The sequence below is a fragment of the Cucurbita maxima genome, unplaced genomic scaffold (genome assembly GCF_002738345.1).
Source record: "Cucurbita maxima cultivar Rimu unplaced genomic scaffold, Cmax_1.0 Cma_Scf00001, whole genome shotgun sequence".
NCBI classification, from domain to species: Eukaryota; Viridiplantae; Streptophyta; class Magnoliopsida; order Cucurbitales; family Cucurbitaceae; genus Cucurbita; species Cucurbita maxima.
Genome location: NW_019272017.1, coordinates 6452992 through 6468308, shown reverse-complemented (window position 1 = coordinate 6468308; position 15317 = coordinate 6452992). Strand labels below are relative to the sequence as shown.

Below are 15317 nucleotides of genomic sequence, written 5' to 3'. Positions count from 1 at the left end.
CACTCTTTTTAAGGAATGTTTCGTTCCCATGATTCCACATGGAAAACTCAGAAACAAAGTTTAAAAGCAAAATCATGTTCTTATATAAGGGAACCTAGAAATGTAAGACAACATGGGAAAACATGGCTACAGTACTACCTGTCTTACATTTCAAGAAGCAAGTGAAAAGGGTCTAAATTTTATGTTAGAACTCAAAATGGGTTCAACAGCTTTTGATCTGTTGAAAAAAAAGAAAACTTCCACCTAAATAAATTATAGATATCATGTACAGTGCCAACAGAAAACGATGCCTCTGAGTTATTTGTTTCCAGCTAAATGAACATAGAGACATAAACATAATAATTCCTTGCAAACAACGTGCTTTAGTTAATACATATAGAAGTACCTTCGGGTCATATGCATCTGTCGGACAGCTGAAAGGAACTATTGAGCTTTTCCTGCCAAAATAAGTAGTGTTTCTTCACAGAACCAGCTGTAAATGATGAAGCATTACCCACATCGGCCTGTGGCCCGTGACCTGTGACCCGTGTTTCGTGTCTGCAAATATTTAGAACATAATTGCTGAAACAAGCTCAATACCTCTTTGTAAGAATAGCTATGAATCTCTCTGATGCATATAATCCAGAATCTCTGGGATCCGACATTTTAGTTTGTGGTAAGTGATCTCATCAAGGAATTCCAGGAGGCTAATTGAACATGATCATGCTCCTTCATGGTCAAATTCAACACTTAAGTAGTTTTGTGTTCCTACGGGATGACGTGTGCCTATATCATCCATTTCTATGTGAACATGAGTTGAGTCAATAACTACCCGACATGGGATTAGATCATCGTCACTTGTACAGACGAAACACTTATTATAGAGACCTTCTTTTGGTGCTAAATTTAACAAACATGATTTTGGGGCAGACAATCTGCTATTGCTATTGCTATTGCTTAATCCCTCTAGGCCTTTTGCCATCAAAATAAGGCGATGTCTGCGGCCTAAAAGCTCAGAGACATACTTCATATCTCCTATGGAAAGGGCGTAGCGAACCCGAGTAGATGACACTTGTCCTCTCTCCATTGAATTGGTAGAATTAACAACTTTTTGGTTTCTGTCCATCACAGATTTTATAATATAAGCACCTAACCCATATTCCTCACACAGTTTCACTAGCTCAGCTGCATCACCTGCTGCTTTATATCCAAACCTATAGCTTTCACCTGCCACCATCATCAATCAAAACCTCGAAACGATCACACTTTACTCAAGTCCAAGAGAGTATTTTATCAATAATGACTTGTACCACACGTCTTAATTCAATTTACCTGCAACAACTCCACGAACGCCAAGCTCCTTTGATAATTTCTCAACAAATTCTCGTGGAGTTAGATAACGCACGCTTGAAAATTGAATCTGATATTCGGATGGAGCTGAGTTTCGGCAGTATGGTGCCCATGAGGAAAGTACTCGCTTCCTATCACATTGAGCCACTATGGGAGGCCTGTTCAATTAACTAACAGATAAATAATTAACTCCAAGAATATAATTCTTAGTACATGTTCAGAACAAAGGAAAGAGATTAGAGGATCTGCAATTGAATAAACTCAACACCTTCATTACAAATCCTCAGTTAACATAACAGACGGAATTCATTTTTCCCATCATTTGTCTATCTAAAACAGGGAGAGAACCACAGTTTAAAAGTTTCCAAAGTCTCATCTTGATTCTCACATGGTGATAGCCAGACATTCCAATTGAAAGAGCTTTAGTTTGTCATTTTGAAGATACTGTTCTTGCTTGTTTTTAGCTATATGTTCTTCTTGTTATACTCTCCAGTTTTCTTTATTTCTTTCAATTTTTGTTTCCTTTTGGGAACTTGTATCCTTGAACAAAAAATTGCTCAATTGCTGTTAAACTACGTTGAATATCTCGATCAGCGACTTCAAATCTTTCCTCCATTCTTTGTTGCAGATCGTTAACAGCCAACCATAATGTTGAGTGCTTTGCTTTCTTTCTGCTGTTGGCTGCACACGCTAATTCTTGCTGGCCATCAACTTAATGTTCTATGATAATAACTACACCTTTATAACTTGCAAGACTTCCATTGTAAACTCAATGTGAATTACTAATGTTACAAATGTTGTTGGAACCAAATTCAATTAGAATGGGCAAACCTTCCACAGGGAAATATCGGGTAGTTGCATATATTTGCCCATGGAATAAGTAAGAACCTTAGAAAACAATCAAAACTGCATAAAATTTTATTTGGTAAGGTCATTGTCAGATGCGAATTTCCTACCATTTATGACGAAACAAACAATAAGTAACATAAAGAAAACGCATTTTGCTCACCTAGGTTCCCAACCGAGTACTTCAGCAATTCCAACAAATGACAATAGAAATGGAGATCCAACCGTTGAAGCTTGAATTGCGAGCTCTCGATGTCCAACGTGAAGAGCATCAAATTTTCCTAATGCTACTATTCCTCCTATGAGTGACAAAAAAAAAATGATCATAAAAACCAGTCTCAGACTAAACAAACTACAAATAATAGGAGAAAATGATCTTTTCAAAACTGAATGAACTTTCTTATAGCAAGCTAATCCAAAACAAGGGAAAAAAACCTTCTCACATAATACCCAAACTGGAGTAACTAGCGCTAGAAGACAAAAATCCATCTACTACTGTGACTTGTTGAGGATTATTAGGAGGGATTCCCACATTGGCTAATTTAGGGAATGATCATGAGTTTATGAGTAAGGAATACATCTTCATCGGTAGGAAGCCTTTTGAGGAAACCCAAAACAAAGCCATCAAAGCTTATGCTCAAAGTGAATAATATCATATCATTGTGGAGGGTCGTGATTCCTAACATGACTTACATTCCTAAGACTATCAATCAAAGCTATTATACACCCATCTGACCAACTTTAGGTTAGCTTGCTTTTGGCTCCTTTTTTCGGCTATCCATTTTGTAGCCTCTTTTGGATTCTTTCATTTTTTCCATTGAAATCTTGGTTTCTTTTTATTAAAATAAACAATATTTAAGCTTTCGTTACTTGCTCTCAAGTTGGTGACTTCGTAAGTGTACTATATTCCATTCCTACTTGCTATGTTAACCCATCAATTATTTTCTAAGCACATCAACTGCTTGACCATTAAGTAGAACAAAGACGCATCAACAGCCTAAATCTTAGGATCATCGATGGTGTCAAGATCTTAGGCGCTTAGTTCATTAATGTTTTTATTTTTAAACTCTTCTAACATTTAAAGCCTTGTTCTTTATTCGGGAGTTACGTTTTGCTCCCACTCCCTTTTGGGGGCTTGAATCTTTAAGAGAGTAAAAAAAAAACCCCATTCTAATGTATTGCATATAAATCAGAGCTACTTAGAACATACATTATAAGTACACAACCATACAATCAAAAGGTTGCTCAACTTCAATATAACCCAAAATCACCACAAACTTCCTACACATTAAATAAGCGGAAAAATTAAGACGAAGATAAGAATTAGCATTCTTCCATAAAATTAACGACAGATTCAGGAGAAAATAGAAACAACAAAGGAAAACAAACCTGCCACAGAGACTTCACGATCATCCTCTCGTGAACTGGGAAACAAAACGGCAAGGGGTAAATTTGTAGTTAGCAAGAAAACAACACGGACAGAGATAAGAAATCGAAGGACATGAAATGTGAAAGTACCCAACAGAATCGGAGATAACGGGGATTTCTCCGGGGGAGGTGGAGGGGATAATGGAGCAAAAGAAAGAAACCCCACGTGGTTGGGAGCGGCGAGAAATTGAAGGGAAATTAGAAGTGGGCTTGCGAGACCATATCGGAGGAAATAGAACGACGGGGAAGGAGGTAAGGCCTGAGGTTAATCCGAAGCCAAATTGAGAGTCGCACTCCCGTAGGTGGTGAGAAACGCGTGCGCCGGCAGCCAACATCGCCAGCCGCTTGGGACCGAGTGGAGGCGGCAAGTGGGGAGTAATGAGAGGCGCAAACTTTCACTGTACCCTTTCAACGTCGTAATTTTAGCGTATTTATCTTTATTTTAAACGCTTTTTCATAGCCTTCCAGCTTTACCTGCCAACTCAATCTTTATTTTCAATCTTTATTTCAATTGGTTAGAGTGATTGGATTTTTTAAGTCAATGCTCTTATGAACCCTCCTAAACATGACTCAATCGATAAATATACAAGTGTGTGAGATTTCACATCTATTTGAGAGGGGAATGAAACATATCTTATAAGAGTGTAGAAACCTATTTCCAATCGACTCGTTTTAAAATCAGTTATGAAACTGATGACAATATATGACATATCAAATGAGGCTATTGGATTGAACAAGTAAAAAAATCTAAAATATAGTTATTGATGTATATTCCTTCCAAACAAATACTGTTCTAGAGAAAACTTGAGGTGAGCCCCCTCCCAAAATCTTCTTTATGAGCCATTCATGAGTTATTCTACATTAAACAAAACTGTTGGCTAATAATGCAAACAATCTTTGCTTCATCCAAGGCTCTGAAGATCACTTTTTTTCTTTTTCTCTTTATTTTTGGGGGAGGGAAGCATACTATGAGAGAAGAGAAAGCCTCAATATCTATCAATATAGAGATTGTTAAGTAGTAAAAAAAGATATACAAATTGGAGATTTTGGACTCCAATGGCACTAACTAAATCACTTGAAGCCCTCCAAAAAGAAACTTGTAATGGAAAAGTTAGAACAGAACTCTTGCAGCAGTTCCTCCTTTGCAACAACTATAGGGTTGCTAAGAACAAGTGTAAATAGGTATTTGCAGCACAACAGAATACCCTTTCTTCCTGATTCACTGGCCCAGTGAATAGGAAGACCCATCATTTACAAGTTCCCCAAAAATAACCAACTGCTCTGAGAGAAAACAGTGTAATTTTTAGCTATAACTTGATTTCAGTTGTTTAACTATACCTTGTGCTGTTCCTCCTTCCCCACCATTTCTTTTTCACTCTATCCATGGCACCTTCATTCCCAAGCTTATTTAAAATCACTTTCGTTTCGCGCAGCCTTCCCCCGTAATCTTTCTTCCATGCTTCAAACATCTGCTTCAACCTTCTGAGTTCCCTATCTGGATCAAGACTTGCCTCGACTTGACCGGATTTTACCTCTACTAAGAACTTGGCATCGTCGCCGAAGACTTGACTTCTTTGTTCGAATTCTTCGGCCAAGCGGCTAATGACACTGAGACCTGCATTCATTGGTCTTACTCCATTGCTTTCATTAGTTGTGTTGTTGCTACCCACTTCCCAACTGTATCCTCTGTCATCACTTGCATTGACTGATGCATCAGAATTTCTCTCTGAATCATCAACTGCTAAGCTTTTCTTTGCAATGGAGAGGCTAGACTGCAGGGATCTCATTTGTCTCTGCCACACCTCTTCCATTGATTTCATTTTCAACTCATACTCTGACCAACGGTTCTCGTACTGCTGGAGGTGCTGATGGAGGATGTCGTTTTCCTCTTCTTTCTCTCTCAAAGCAGCCTCTGCCTTCAGGACACGGCGCTGTAATTCTGAAAGGAATGATGCCTTAACAAGCACCTCACCTGACTCGTTTGCCTGTTGGAAATTCGAGATTTTGAGTAATCACATTATACAAACATATAAAAAGGATATGAGGTCAATTAAATAAAATTCTTTCAAATGAAATGTGAATAAAAGAAGGAATATTATTTCCTTGTATATTAATAGCTGTAGTTTCATTTTTAGACTTAGTCCAATTACCAATTAATTGGATCTATGATAGGCATCCTTCTCGTATAATACTAGAAAATTACTCCCATACTAAAGTTCAAGTGCAACAGTATGAACGACATATGGAAGTTTTGGGCAACCATAAAAGTTGAAGACAAAAATGATAATCAGAGAATGAACACATAAAAATCAAAATGCTGAAAGTTTACCGTCAGGCCACCAGGTTTCATTAATCCTATATCTCCTGAGCATCTCCTGACCAAACAGCCACGGATAACTGAAAGGTAACAAACATTGGACCAAATCAGTAAACGAAATCAGAACTCACGAAAAACAGAAATACAGCCGGAGATGTCCAGTCCTGGCAAGGCAATCTAAATTCCAGTTAGAAGCTGGTTACATTTCATTGTTTATTTTACTAGACTCTCTAATTCTGTACTGTAAATGCTTCATTTGTTATAATAAAAACATCTGGATTTAGAAGTGTATCCAGTTATTGTTGTAGATTGTTTGGGAAACTCGGCTGGTTTTAGGCATCCAAGTCAGTACGCACAAACTCCAGTTCCATGACCTCCCCACCAAAAAGTGCACAGTTCAAGGGCATAAGAGTGGGCATGCACACTAAAGTGATCTCGGATAATTGAACACTGTTTTGTATCAAACTCTCGAGAATATGAACTGTAGTTAGTTTCTTCCTTGTGAAATCATAAATCCAGTAGAACATTTAAGAACAGGTTCTTTACCCGATTGTATCAGAAGTGATGCATCACAGACTTTCTTCAAACGTTTTTCAGCAATTCTGGCTTTCACACACTTCTGAATAGAAATAGCAGCCCTATGCCTTCGTATCAAGATTGCATATTCTTTTCTGGTTTTCTCCCCACGTGCAACTGCATGAGAAATTAGAATAGTTCAAACTCTGTATCCCAAGAACTAGACAATGCTGGTTCTAAGTGAACAAGGGAGGCTAATACATGACTGAAGTACGAAAATCCCTTTCTTCAGCTCTTTGAGATGGCGACGAGCTAGGTGCCCTCTATAACAGCTTTGAACACAGAGAATCCCATGGAGGGTGCGGTTTCTTGTATCTTCAAGCTTTCCAATCTACCAGATTATTTTTTATAAAAATTTGATTAGTTGCACTAGTCAGTATTATATGTCAATATATGTTACTTACTATGTACAAAATAGATATATATACAATAGCACAAAATAAAATTCAACGACAACTAAAATTATACAGAAATAGATTTAGATTTTTATTTCTAACCTGGTTATCCTTGGGTTTTTTTTTTTTCTTTTCTTTTTTTACCATTGATTTCTAACTCAATTGAAACCAAAGGAAAATAGCCAGTGCAACATAAGCAACATAATACAATTCAGTCTTTGGGATGAAACTTGAAGTCACCATGATCAAACATGCATTACTGGCTAAGCACATTTCTCTTCCGCGAAAAATTGGAACTTCTTGAACATTTGTCTACACTTGTTAAATTCTCATCATTGCCCACCAAATAGGCGGTCGGCAATTAGAAGAAAAAAAAAAGATAATTAAATAAATGAAAGATTATATCAACTCTTTAATTACATTCCCTTTTGTCTAGAAGCTGGTATGAATTGCTGAACTAGCGCGGTGAACAGTTTAAAATCTTACCCAAATAACCTTTCCTTAATAGAGCAATTAGTATTGATAAGAAACACAAACATTTTACCTGTCCAGTTCGGAAGAACAATTTTGTATAGCCAACTTGGTACATTTCCGGCAATATATTGAATTGATGAAGAATCGCAACTGAGACACTTAGTGGATCCTGCGATGCAATGCTTTCTTGCAGAAGAAAACCATACCTGATGTCCCACACCAAGAGCCATGCACAAGTCATTACATCAATAGATGTTAGAGTGGAAAGTTTTAAAAATCATAAGCAATAACCCAGCGCTACCTTCTAGCAAATTTCTGATGTGACATCCGGGTGGGAAAACCAGCTCGTGATATTCGTACCACTTCTAGGACTCCACAACATCTTAACTGTTGTAATACAAGTCCTTGCTCCGACAATCTGGGAGACTGAACATTGTTGGGCTTGATGCAACGGATGAAATGGGGCGTTGTATTTTCAAGACGGTGCATCAATTGGAATAATTGACCCTAAACAAATTCAAATCTGTTAACTAAAGAAAAAGGTTCAATATATGACAATTCAGTGCCTAAAACAAAATAAAACTCCAAAGAGACCCTCATTGTATCTACCTAGTACTAAGAAAAGCTCAAGCTCAAGGACTCAGCACTTTACTGTCTTGAAATTTACTGTTACTAAAACAAATGACCATTTGAGATGTCTGTCATATTACCAAATGCATCAAGAACAACTAGCAACGATTTCCAAGAATCACACAAACGTCTGAAGGAAGTAAACAAGATAACGTTTTTATCCTCACTCCAATTTGAGCTATTGTCTTCTTTTTTTCCTGAATAAACCGTTGATATTATTTTGAACAATCTTAAGAAACAATGTCTTATAGATATTGCAAAAAGCCAAATATCAAAATAAGTACCCATTCAGGAAATATCATGCCCATGATGCGATTGAATGATTAATTAATTATGAAAGACAGATTACCTTAAACTTTCTTGCGACGCTTAGTTTTTGGGATTCTGCACCACCAGACTTATGTAAAGGACCACCGATGGACTTTCCCGATTGAGTTAGCATGTTGGATGCAAAAATTTGAGGAAGGTGACATGAACATGAGGATAGGAGTTGTATGGAATCTAAATGTAGCAAGTCCCTGTTTTTCTCCAGAAAACCAGTTGTGTCATAAGTGACCTGAATGAAGAACCAAATGCAACTATCAAAAAGTCGGGAAAAATGAACTGAGGAAGAGAAATTTCACCAAAGACTACCAACAACTTGTCACTATCTTTTTGCACCAGGCAATGATATTTTCCTAAACATTTATCAATTTAACAGCATCATGCAATGATCCATCACAGAAACAGAAAGAAATTAGAGACAGTTAATTGAATCGAGTCAGGGGCCATTAGGATGGCGAAAATCCCTGTACTAAGTGATGAAAGTTCACATAAATAATAAAAATATAATAAGTAAACTCCAATAAGAGTAGAAAATAAATAAATATAATCTGTCAGTGACATGTAAATACCTCTCCTGCATAATGACAGACAGTGAAGGCTTTCTCTCGTTCTCCTCTAAAAGAAGGATTGGGTGCCAAATGCTGCTTAAGCTTGTTCGCAAAGGTCACATCTGTGCCATTTGGAAAAGTAGACTCCTCATCTAACAGGGACAACAATCCCAAAGGTTTCTGCGTAGAAATTACAAAAATACTTCAAGGAAAGCATGGTGTACACTTTTTTTCTAATAAAACGTCACTCATTTCAGAGTAGTCCGGGCTAATAACTAAGAATAAACAGAAGCACTTGTTATAGGCTACTACGCAGACTATATCAGATGTCAGTAACTTAATAGTTAAATAGGAGATTTAGGGCAATTCAGTATATGACTTCTTTGACTGAGAATGTACCGGGTAGGGCCTAGATTGCATATGTAAGTTTTTTCAATTAAAAATCCAACTCTTTTCAGTGAAAAATATGAAAAAAAATAAACAAGAGCTGACATGTTATTGGCATGGAGTTGTGTAGTATTTCCCTTACAATTCTGTTGATATTCAAAAGAAACAATAAACCAAAAGTCACATGAGCTTCCAGCCAATTCAAGAGGGCTCGTAATCACTCCCCTTCACACTTGCCCCCTACAAAATTTACCCATCCCCTATCCACTAACTCTCAGGGACATATTCCCTATTTTACCCTTGCTAATATATCTATTGACAATCGAAGGGTTTACAAACTGCAGTTATAATCAGACATAGTATGCTGATTTAAAGCAGTCTTGCTCAGAACCAACAATCAAAATTCAGTGAACTTGTGTTACAGTATTAAAAGACCAAGAGATGGTGGCGCAATGAGTCAAAATTAACAAATTATAAGTTCTATACCTTTTCAAACAGACTGAGACAATCTTGGTTGTCGTCGAAATCAACTTTTGCCCAGTCGATTCCATCTTGAATATATTCCTGAAATGCGTTGTAAGCTTCAATGTAAAGCATAAAAAAAGCTTGTGCCATAGGAATTAAAAAATAAGACAAAATTCTAGTTAGTTCCTTTTCCTTTCTATTAGCCAGCTTAATGCTGGGCATAATATACTATAATACCGAACAACCCATAGTTCACAAATAATCATGTTATTTTGCTCTTGTATGACCTATTCCCCGGTAAGGATCCACGATCCCATGATTTGGTAAATTTTAGTTTTGTATCCCATTGCCATCCATAGGTCTTTTTAAGAAATATGGTCAAACAATTCTAGGTGAACTATGCATAGATAAAAGCTATGAGATTTCTCCCAAGTTACATTCCTAAATTACACCAAATACTAAATTCAGATAATAGCTACTCATTCATCGGAACTTAGACTTATGTTAACCCTCAGTATTTTTCTGAAATAGGACCAAGAAGAGGAAAAACGGCTGTTACATTTCAATGAAAAGTAATCACTTGAAATCATTTCAGCTTAATTAGAGTATAATCAACTGGACAGTTACCTCCTGCTCCAGCTTAAATAAATGACGATTGAAATGCTGCTGCAGTCTCTCATTTGCATAGTTAATACAGAACTGTTCAAAACTATTCCTCTACAAAAGCAAGGAATAGATAGGGAAAAGATATTAGGAATTAAGTGAGTAGAGACTAGAGAGAAATTAAGAGCTTAAATGAGGCATACATCAAATGATTCAAAGCCATAGATATCAAGAATGCTGATGGATCTGCCAGTGCGCCGTTTGCCTACAGCAAGAGAGTTGTTAATTTGTTCGACCAGCCACTCAAACAAACAAGCGTAAATTGACTTTGCCAAAGCATCTCTAGTGTCAATTGCCTGCAAGTCAAAGAATGACAAAAATGAAATCTGATGTAGGAGTTTTCACAAACATAAAAGTTAGATGCAGTCTACCATAATCTGTCAGATGGTTGGAACACCAATACGAAATAACCAAGTATAAATTACTTAATAAGGTTTCAGCTCTATTTTGATACCTAATCAAGATCTAATAATACAAATGTATAACAATGCAAGACTGACAAAGCATAAATCCAAATGTGTATGCATGTTGATGAAACCAAAGCCACGCTATAAAAACAAAAGAACAAGCACTGGTTATGTTCTTTATTGCACAACGTTCCGTGCGTATGGTATAGGCCTCAACAGATTTGGGCCCGAATGGTCTAGTCATTCCACAACAACTTTTCAGTATAACCTTTCCACCAAAATCACTCACCTTTGATGTAGATCTAAAAATTGTTTCTATTCGACAAAATCTTTGTGAACAAATAAGAATTTAACAGTAGAGAGTTCTATTCGCAATTTGGAGTTCTAATTACAACTAAATCCAAGCTAAAAATTCAGTCATAAATAGTTGTAATTTATTGTTTAAACATAACTTGAAGGTGACTAAACATGCGTTTCCTGATGGAAGTTAGTTTCTCCCTTACTTATGGACCCCACAAAATATAAAGTAAGGTTTTCCTGAACAAGTTTCTTGCCTGAGATAAAGTAAGCTTTTGGACAATGCTGTCGTTCCCTATTCTCATTTTTCGAGTTGATAGAGCTAGTTTAAGCTCCTCAATCTCACACCCAATAAGTTTAGCAACAGTCTGTAAACCTGAAAACCATAATCCAATGGAAGCATAAAGCTCAAGATACACGTTACAACAGAACATGAATAATAAAAAGGAAACCAACTACACAGTTATATTATCATGCAAGTAAATACTGTAATCATAAGTAGACGAATGATATTGTAAATACTATAATGGGAGACCCATAGAATAAGGAAAGTCATAGACGTAGTTCTAGAAATTGTTGTCCCAAGGATGGGAATTACTTGTTCTCCTTTGTTAAAGGCCTACAATGGCTTCCTTATTAAAATATCAATTTTTATTTAAGGACAGGTAGTATCTGTTTATTCTTCATGATATTAACCATAATTTTTATCCCGCTTTTTAAATTTCAAAGATGGGAAGCTAATTTGATGTAGAATGAGTATGAGGAAAATGACTCATCCTAAACACTAGACAGAATAATGACCATTCAAATTGCATTGTAATTTGTTCATTTTGGTTTATCTGATACTCATCTCTTCTATAGGTATCACACAGTTATTCATGGGCTGTAAAAGCATCCCTTTGTCATTATGACTGACAATATTCATTTCATGATAATTTAAACCTCGGTAAGTCCTTACATAAGAATATAAGTTGACAAAGAGGATGAAGAAAGTGTCCTCAGTGTGCCTTTCGTGTTCAAATCCATGCTACAAAGTAGAAACATATTTCACATTAACAAATTCTAACCTTCATCTTCCACAGCCTCCACATGATTTTCATTGTCTATAACACTAAAGGAAACATTTCCCAGCCAAAGAACAGCAGCAAGCATTGCAAATACACTGTGCTGGTCTTCTTTACTAATATGTACGACATCTAGTGCTTCCTGAGAAGTAATGACAGGCACATTAGAGAAAAAGTTTCTACTTCAAACGCATAAAGACTTGGTAAAAAGGATCAAAATAGATAATTGGTCAGTATTTATTTAATTAAAAATTGAAAGAAAGTACCATGACTACACGAAACTCCTCCGCATCATTTACTCTACTTATTGAAATACAACTGCTCTGGCTGAGGTATTTGTACTCTTCCGCTCTTCTCAAGTTTAGCCTCTCTGCACACCAAAGTTAAACCAAGATGAGATGGTGCCGCAGATATGAGAACAAGATATCTAGCTGAAACATGGGACAGAATTCTATACCTAGGGTGAGTTTACAGCTAGCTATTATTAAACCCTGGTGGTACTTTTTATCAATCCATAAAACAATGAGAAAAGGCAGTTTATAATTACATGTAGATGAGAGAACTTCAAGATTTCAACAGAGGAAAATAGAACCTAACTGCTTTTACATTGTGCAATGAAATTTCTGCCACAGAATAAAAATTTAGATATCTTGTGGAAAGTTGCAAACCATGCACCAGCGTAAATATCAGAAATGTGAAATCGTAGCAAAAAGAGAATAAGTAGAAAACCTCAAGAAAATTATAATTTGCTTGAATGTGTGGCATATAATGGACCCTTTTTAATTCGCATAGAGTTTAAATTTAAAAACTTTGACCAAACAAAAGAAAAACTATCAAGCACAAACGCAAGAAGACAAGCCTACATGTGCAAGGACGAACAGTAGCATCGCTCTAAATGTTAGCTAGTACATGCAACTCAAGATAAGACCACCGAAAATAAACAGAGAAAACAAGAGATACAGTGCAATCCATATCAATATGAATAAATGTTGCATGATGTGCAAACTATTAAATATTGAGTAAAGGAAACACTACTAACAAGTTAGCTTCAATTGCTTCAGTTAAAAATGAAGTGAATAAACTTCTGATAGCGATACATCCATAAGATATAAAAGCACAGTCCCATAACAAGCCAAAATAATGCCTACAAATATCTGAAAATTGGAAAAGAGGATTACCTTTAAGTGCAGGCGGAGCCCCACTACAAAGTTGATAAAAGATGTGGTATGACCTCTCTCCCTCTGTGCATTGGACAACTCTGGACTGTTGAAGAAATATATCATTCTCAAGTAGTCTTATAAAATATAAAAATAAAAAAGGAATCAAATCAGGCACATCAAAGGGTAGACTAATAGATTTACCTTTTCAAGCAAAACTGTTTGGGGTTCATCAAGAAAAGAACAATCAAAGTCAGATTTACCATCTCAAATAAAAACATACATTGAAAACCAATGCAGAGTCCAAATTACAGGAAAGCTTACAAGTTTGAATATTTGCCCCGGATATTTTCCCAGTTTCACTAAAATGGATTTCTATCAATTTTCCCTGCAAATGTTAAATTCAACTTTAAAAAGGCTGTCGAACCTAAAATTGCAAGTAGAAAGCCACTTCAATACAACACAGCCATGTAAAGAAGTCAATGATAGAGCTTACAAAACGGCTCGAGTTATCATTTCTCAATGTTTTTGCATTTCCAAAAGCTTCTAAGATAGGATTGGTCTTTAATATCTCGTATTCTATTCCACTTCCACCGCCGAGAGCCGCCAAATATTGCATTGCTATCTTTGCTGTTTCAGTTTTTCCAGCTCCACTTTCACCGCTGAGAATGAAGGCATTATAAGAACATGAATGATACGGAGAATAGAAAATGACCTTCATGCTATTCACACCACCCGCATGTTATTTTATGATACCACTAATAGTCATATGGAAAACATGAACTCCATGCTGTTGTAAGCTCCAGGAGACATACCACATGGTTGGTTCTATGTTGTCTAATGTGATTTATCTGGATAACTAAATTTTGTTGACTGTAAAGGCTGAAGATATTATTATAATAGGAGTTCAATCCATTGGGTACTGAGCAAAGCTATAATCTACTGCTAGAATAACATAAAAAAATAATTTCCTTCGCTCTTTTAGATGAATGCTATTCTTATATGCTTGAACAAGAAAGTAAAAATTGGAGAGAACAGCAAGGAATTAAAAAATAAAATAAAACATCTGTGCAAAAGTGGAAAACATGCATCAGCATTACCTTATTATAATTGATTGATTTACTTCATCTGAAAGCGAAAAAAGAGTCCGTAAGAAACAGAAAAAATAACAGCCTAAGCACAAATAGAATCTCATAAAATATCAAGGGCATCAGCAAACCTCGAATCATCTCTCTTATGGCTGTATCCGTAATGGCGTATACGTGTGGGCTCTCAATTGTTTTGCGCTTATATGCTTCAATGTAATCATTTCCATACAAATCAACTTTCTTAAAAGGATTGATAGCAACCAGAACTGGTCCTGCTTTTGTCTGAAGATCCCAAAATCATACCCATATCATTACCATTAGAATAGCTTTTAAGCAGACTCATGACTAACTACTATATAATAAATTTTCAGACACTCACATATATAATATCTTGATTATATCTGTACTCAAGATCATATAATACTGAAGGCTCATTTAAATAGCTAAGTTGCATAAGATCATCAACGCCATCAAGGATATCCGGATTTGCAGGAATCAAATCTTCAGCTTTCACCTTTAACACCTGCAACCATCCGTATGGTATAGGCAATGAAATGTCAATAACTTTCCTACAGCTAAAGCTTCTTACAAACTCAATTTTTCACCTTTCCATCAGTCAGTGAAACAACTGACTCTGTTCCCGCCGTTGACAGTATCTTTACAAGATCCCAATTTCCATTTGGAAGTTTAAACCAAGACTTGAGTATCTGAAATAGACAAATTGAGCGATGTCTTTAAATCAAACACTAGATATTTCAATTAGAAGGGCCAACTGAATACAATATTTGTTCACAAGATTATGATTAAATGAGAAACTCGTTGGTTCACAACAGCTTGGAAAAGAGAGGACTATACAAGATCGTATATACAAGTGAGAGATTTCTTTTTCTTTCTTTTTTTTTTTTTTTTTTTTTTTTTTTTT

General features: G+C 36.1%; 2 protein-coding genes across 2 annotated transcripts in view; both read right to left on the bottom strand.

The window, feature by feature from the left end:
* Positions 1-148: 148 nt before the first annotated feature.
* Positions 149-4031, bottom strand: LOC111493664 (FAD synthetase 2, chloroplastic-like). Its single transcript, XM_023143461.1, has 5 exons — positions 3694-4031; positions 3565-3599; positions 2339-2474; positions 1312-1487; positions 149-1206 (listed from the first exon to the last, which is right to left on the bottom strand). The coding sequence occupies exons 1-5, from the start codon at positions 3936-3938 to the stop codon at positions 701-703; spliced, it is 1098 nt and encodes a 365-aa protein (XP_022999229.1). The 5' UTR covers positions 3939-4031; the 3' UTR covers positions 149-700.
* A 525-nt stretch (positions 4032-4556) lies between these two features.
* The window catches only part of LOC111493456 (myosin-1), a 13004-nt gene continuing 2243 nt past the window's right edge, over positions 4557-15317 (bottom strand). Inside the window, exons 3-24 of the mRNA XM_023143181.1 lie at positions 15001-15102; positions 14775-14918; positions 14527-14677; positions 14408-14435; positions 13804-13969; positions 13632-13695; positions 13512-13525; positions 13329-13413; positions 12417-12520; positions 12154-12292; positions 11344-11462; positions 10526-10678; positions 10347-10436; positions 9741-9818; positions 8889-9047; positions 8345-8551; positions 7667-7872; positions 7436-7571; positions 6698-6827; positions 6467-6613; positions 5933-6000; positions 4557-5588 (exon numbers count right to left, since the gene is read on the bottom strand). Of these exons, the coding sequence (XP_022998949.1) occupies positions 4932-5588; positions 5933-6000; positions 6467-6613; positions 6698-6827; positions 7436-7571; positions 7667-7872; positions 8345-8551; positions 8889-9047; positions 9741-9818; positions 10347-10436; positions 10526-10678; positions 11344-11462; positions 12154-12292; positions 12417-12520; positions 13329-13413; positions 13512-13525; positions 13632-13695; positions 13804-13969; positions 14408-14435; positions 14527-14677; positions 14775-14918; positions 15001-15102 (3147 nt within the window). The 3' untranslated portion in view covers positions 4557-4931. The remainder of the gene's footprint in view (positions 5589-5932; positions 6001-6466; positions 6614-6697; positions 6828-7435; positions 7572-7666; positions 7873-8344; positions 8552-8888; positions 9048-9740; positions 9819-10346; positions 10437-10525; positions 10679-11343; positions 11463-12153; positions 12293-12416; positions 12521-13328; positions 13414-13511; positions 13526-13631; positions 13696-13803; positions 13970-14407; positions 14436-14526; positions 14678-14774; positions 14919-15000; positions 15103-15317) is intronic.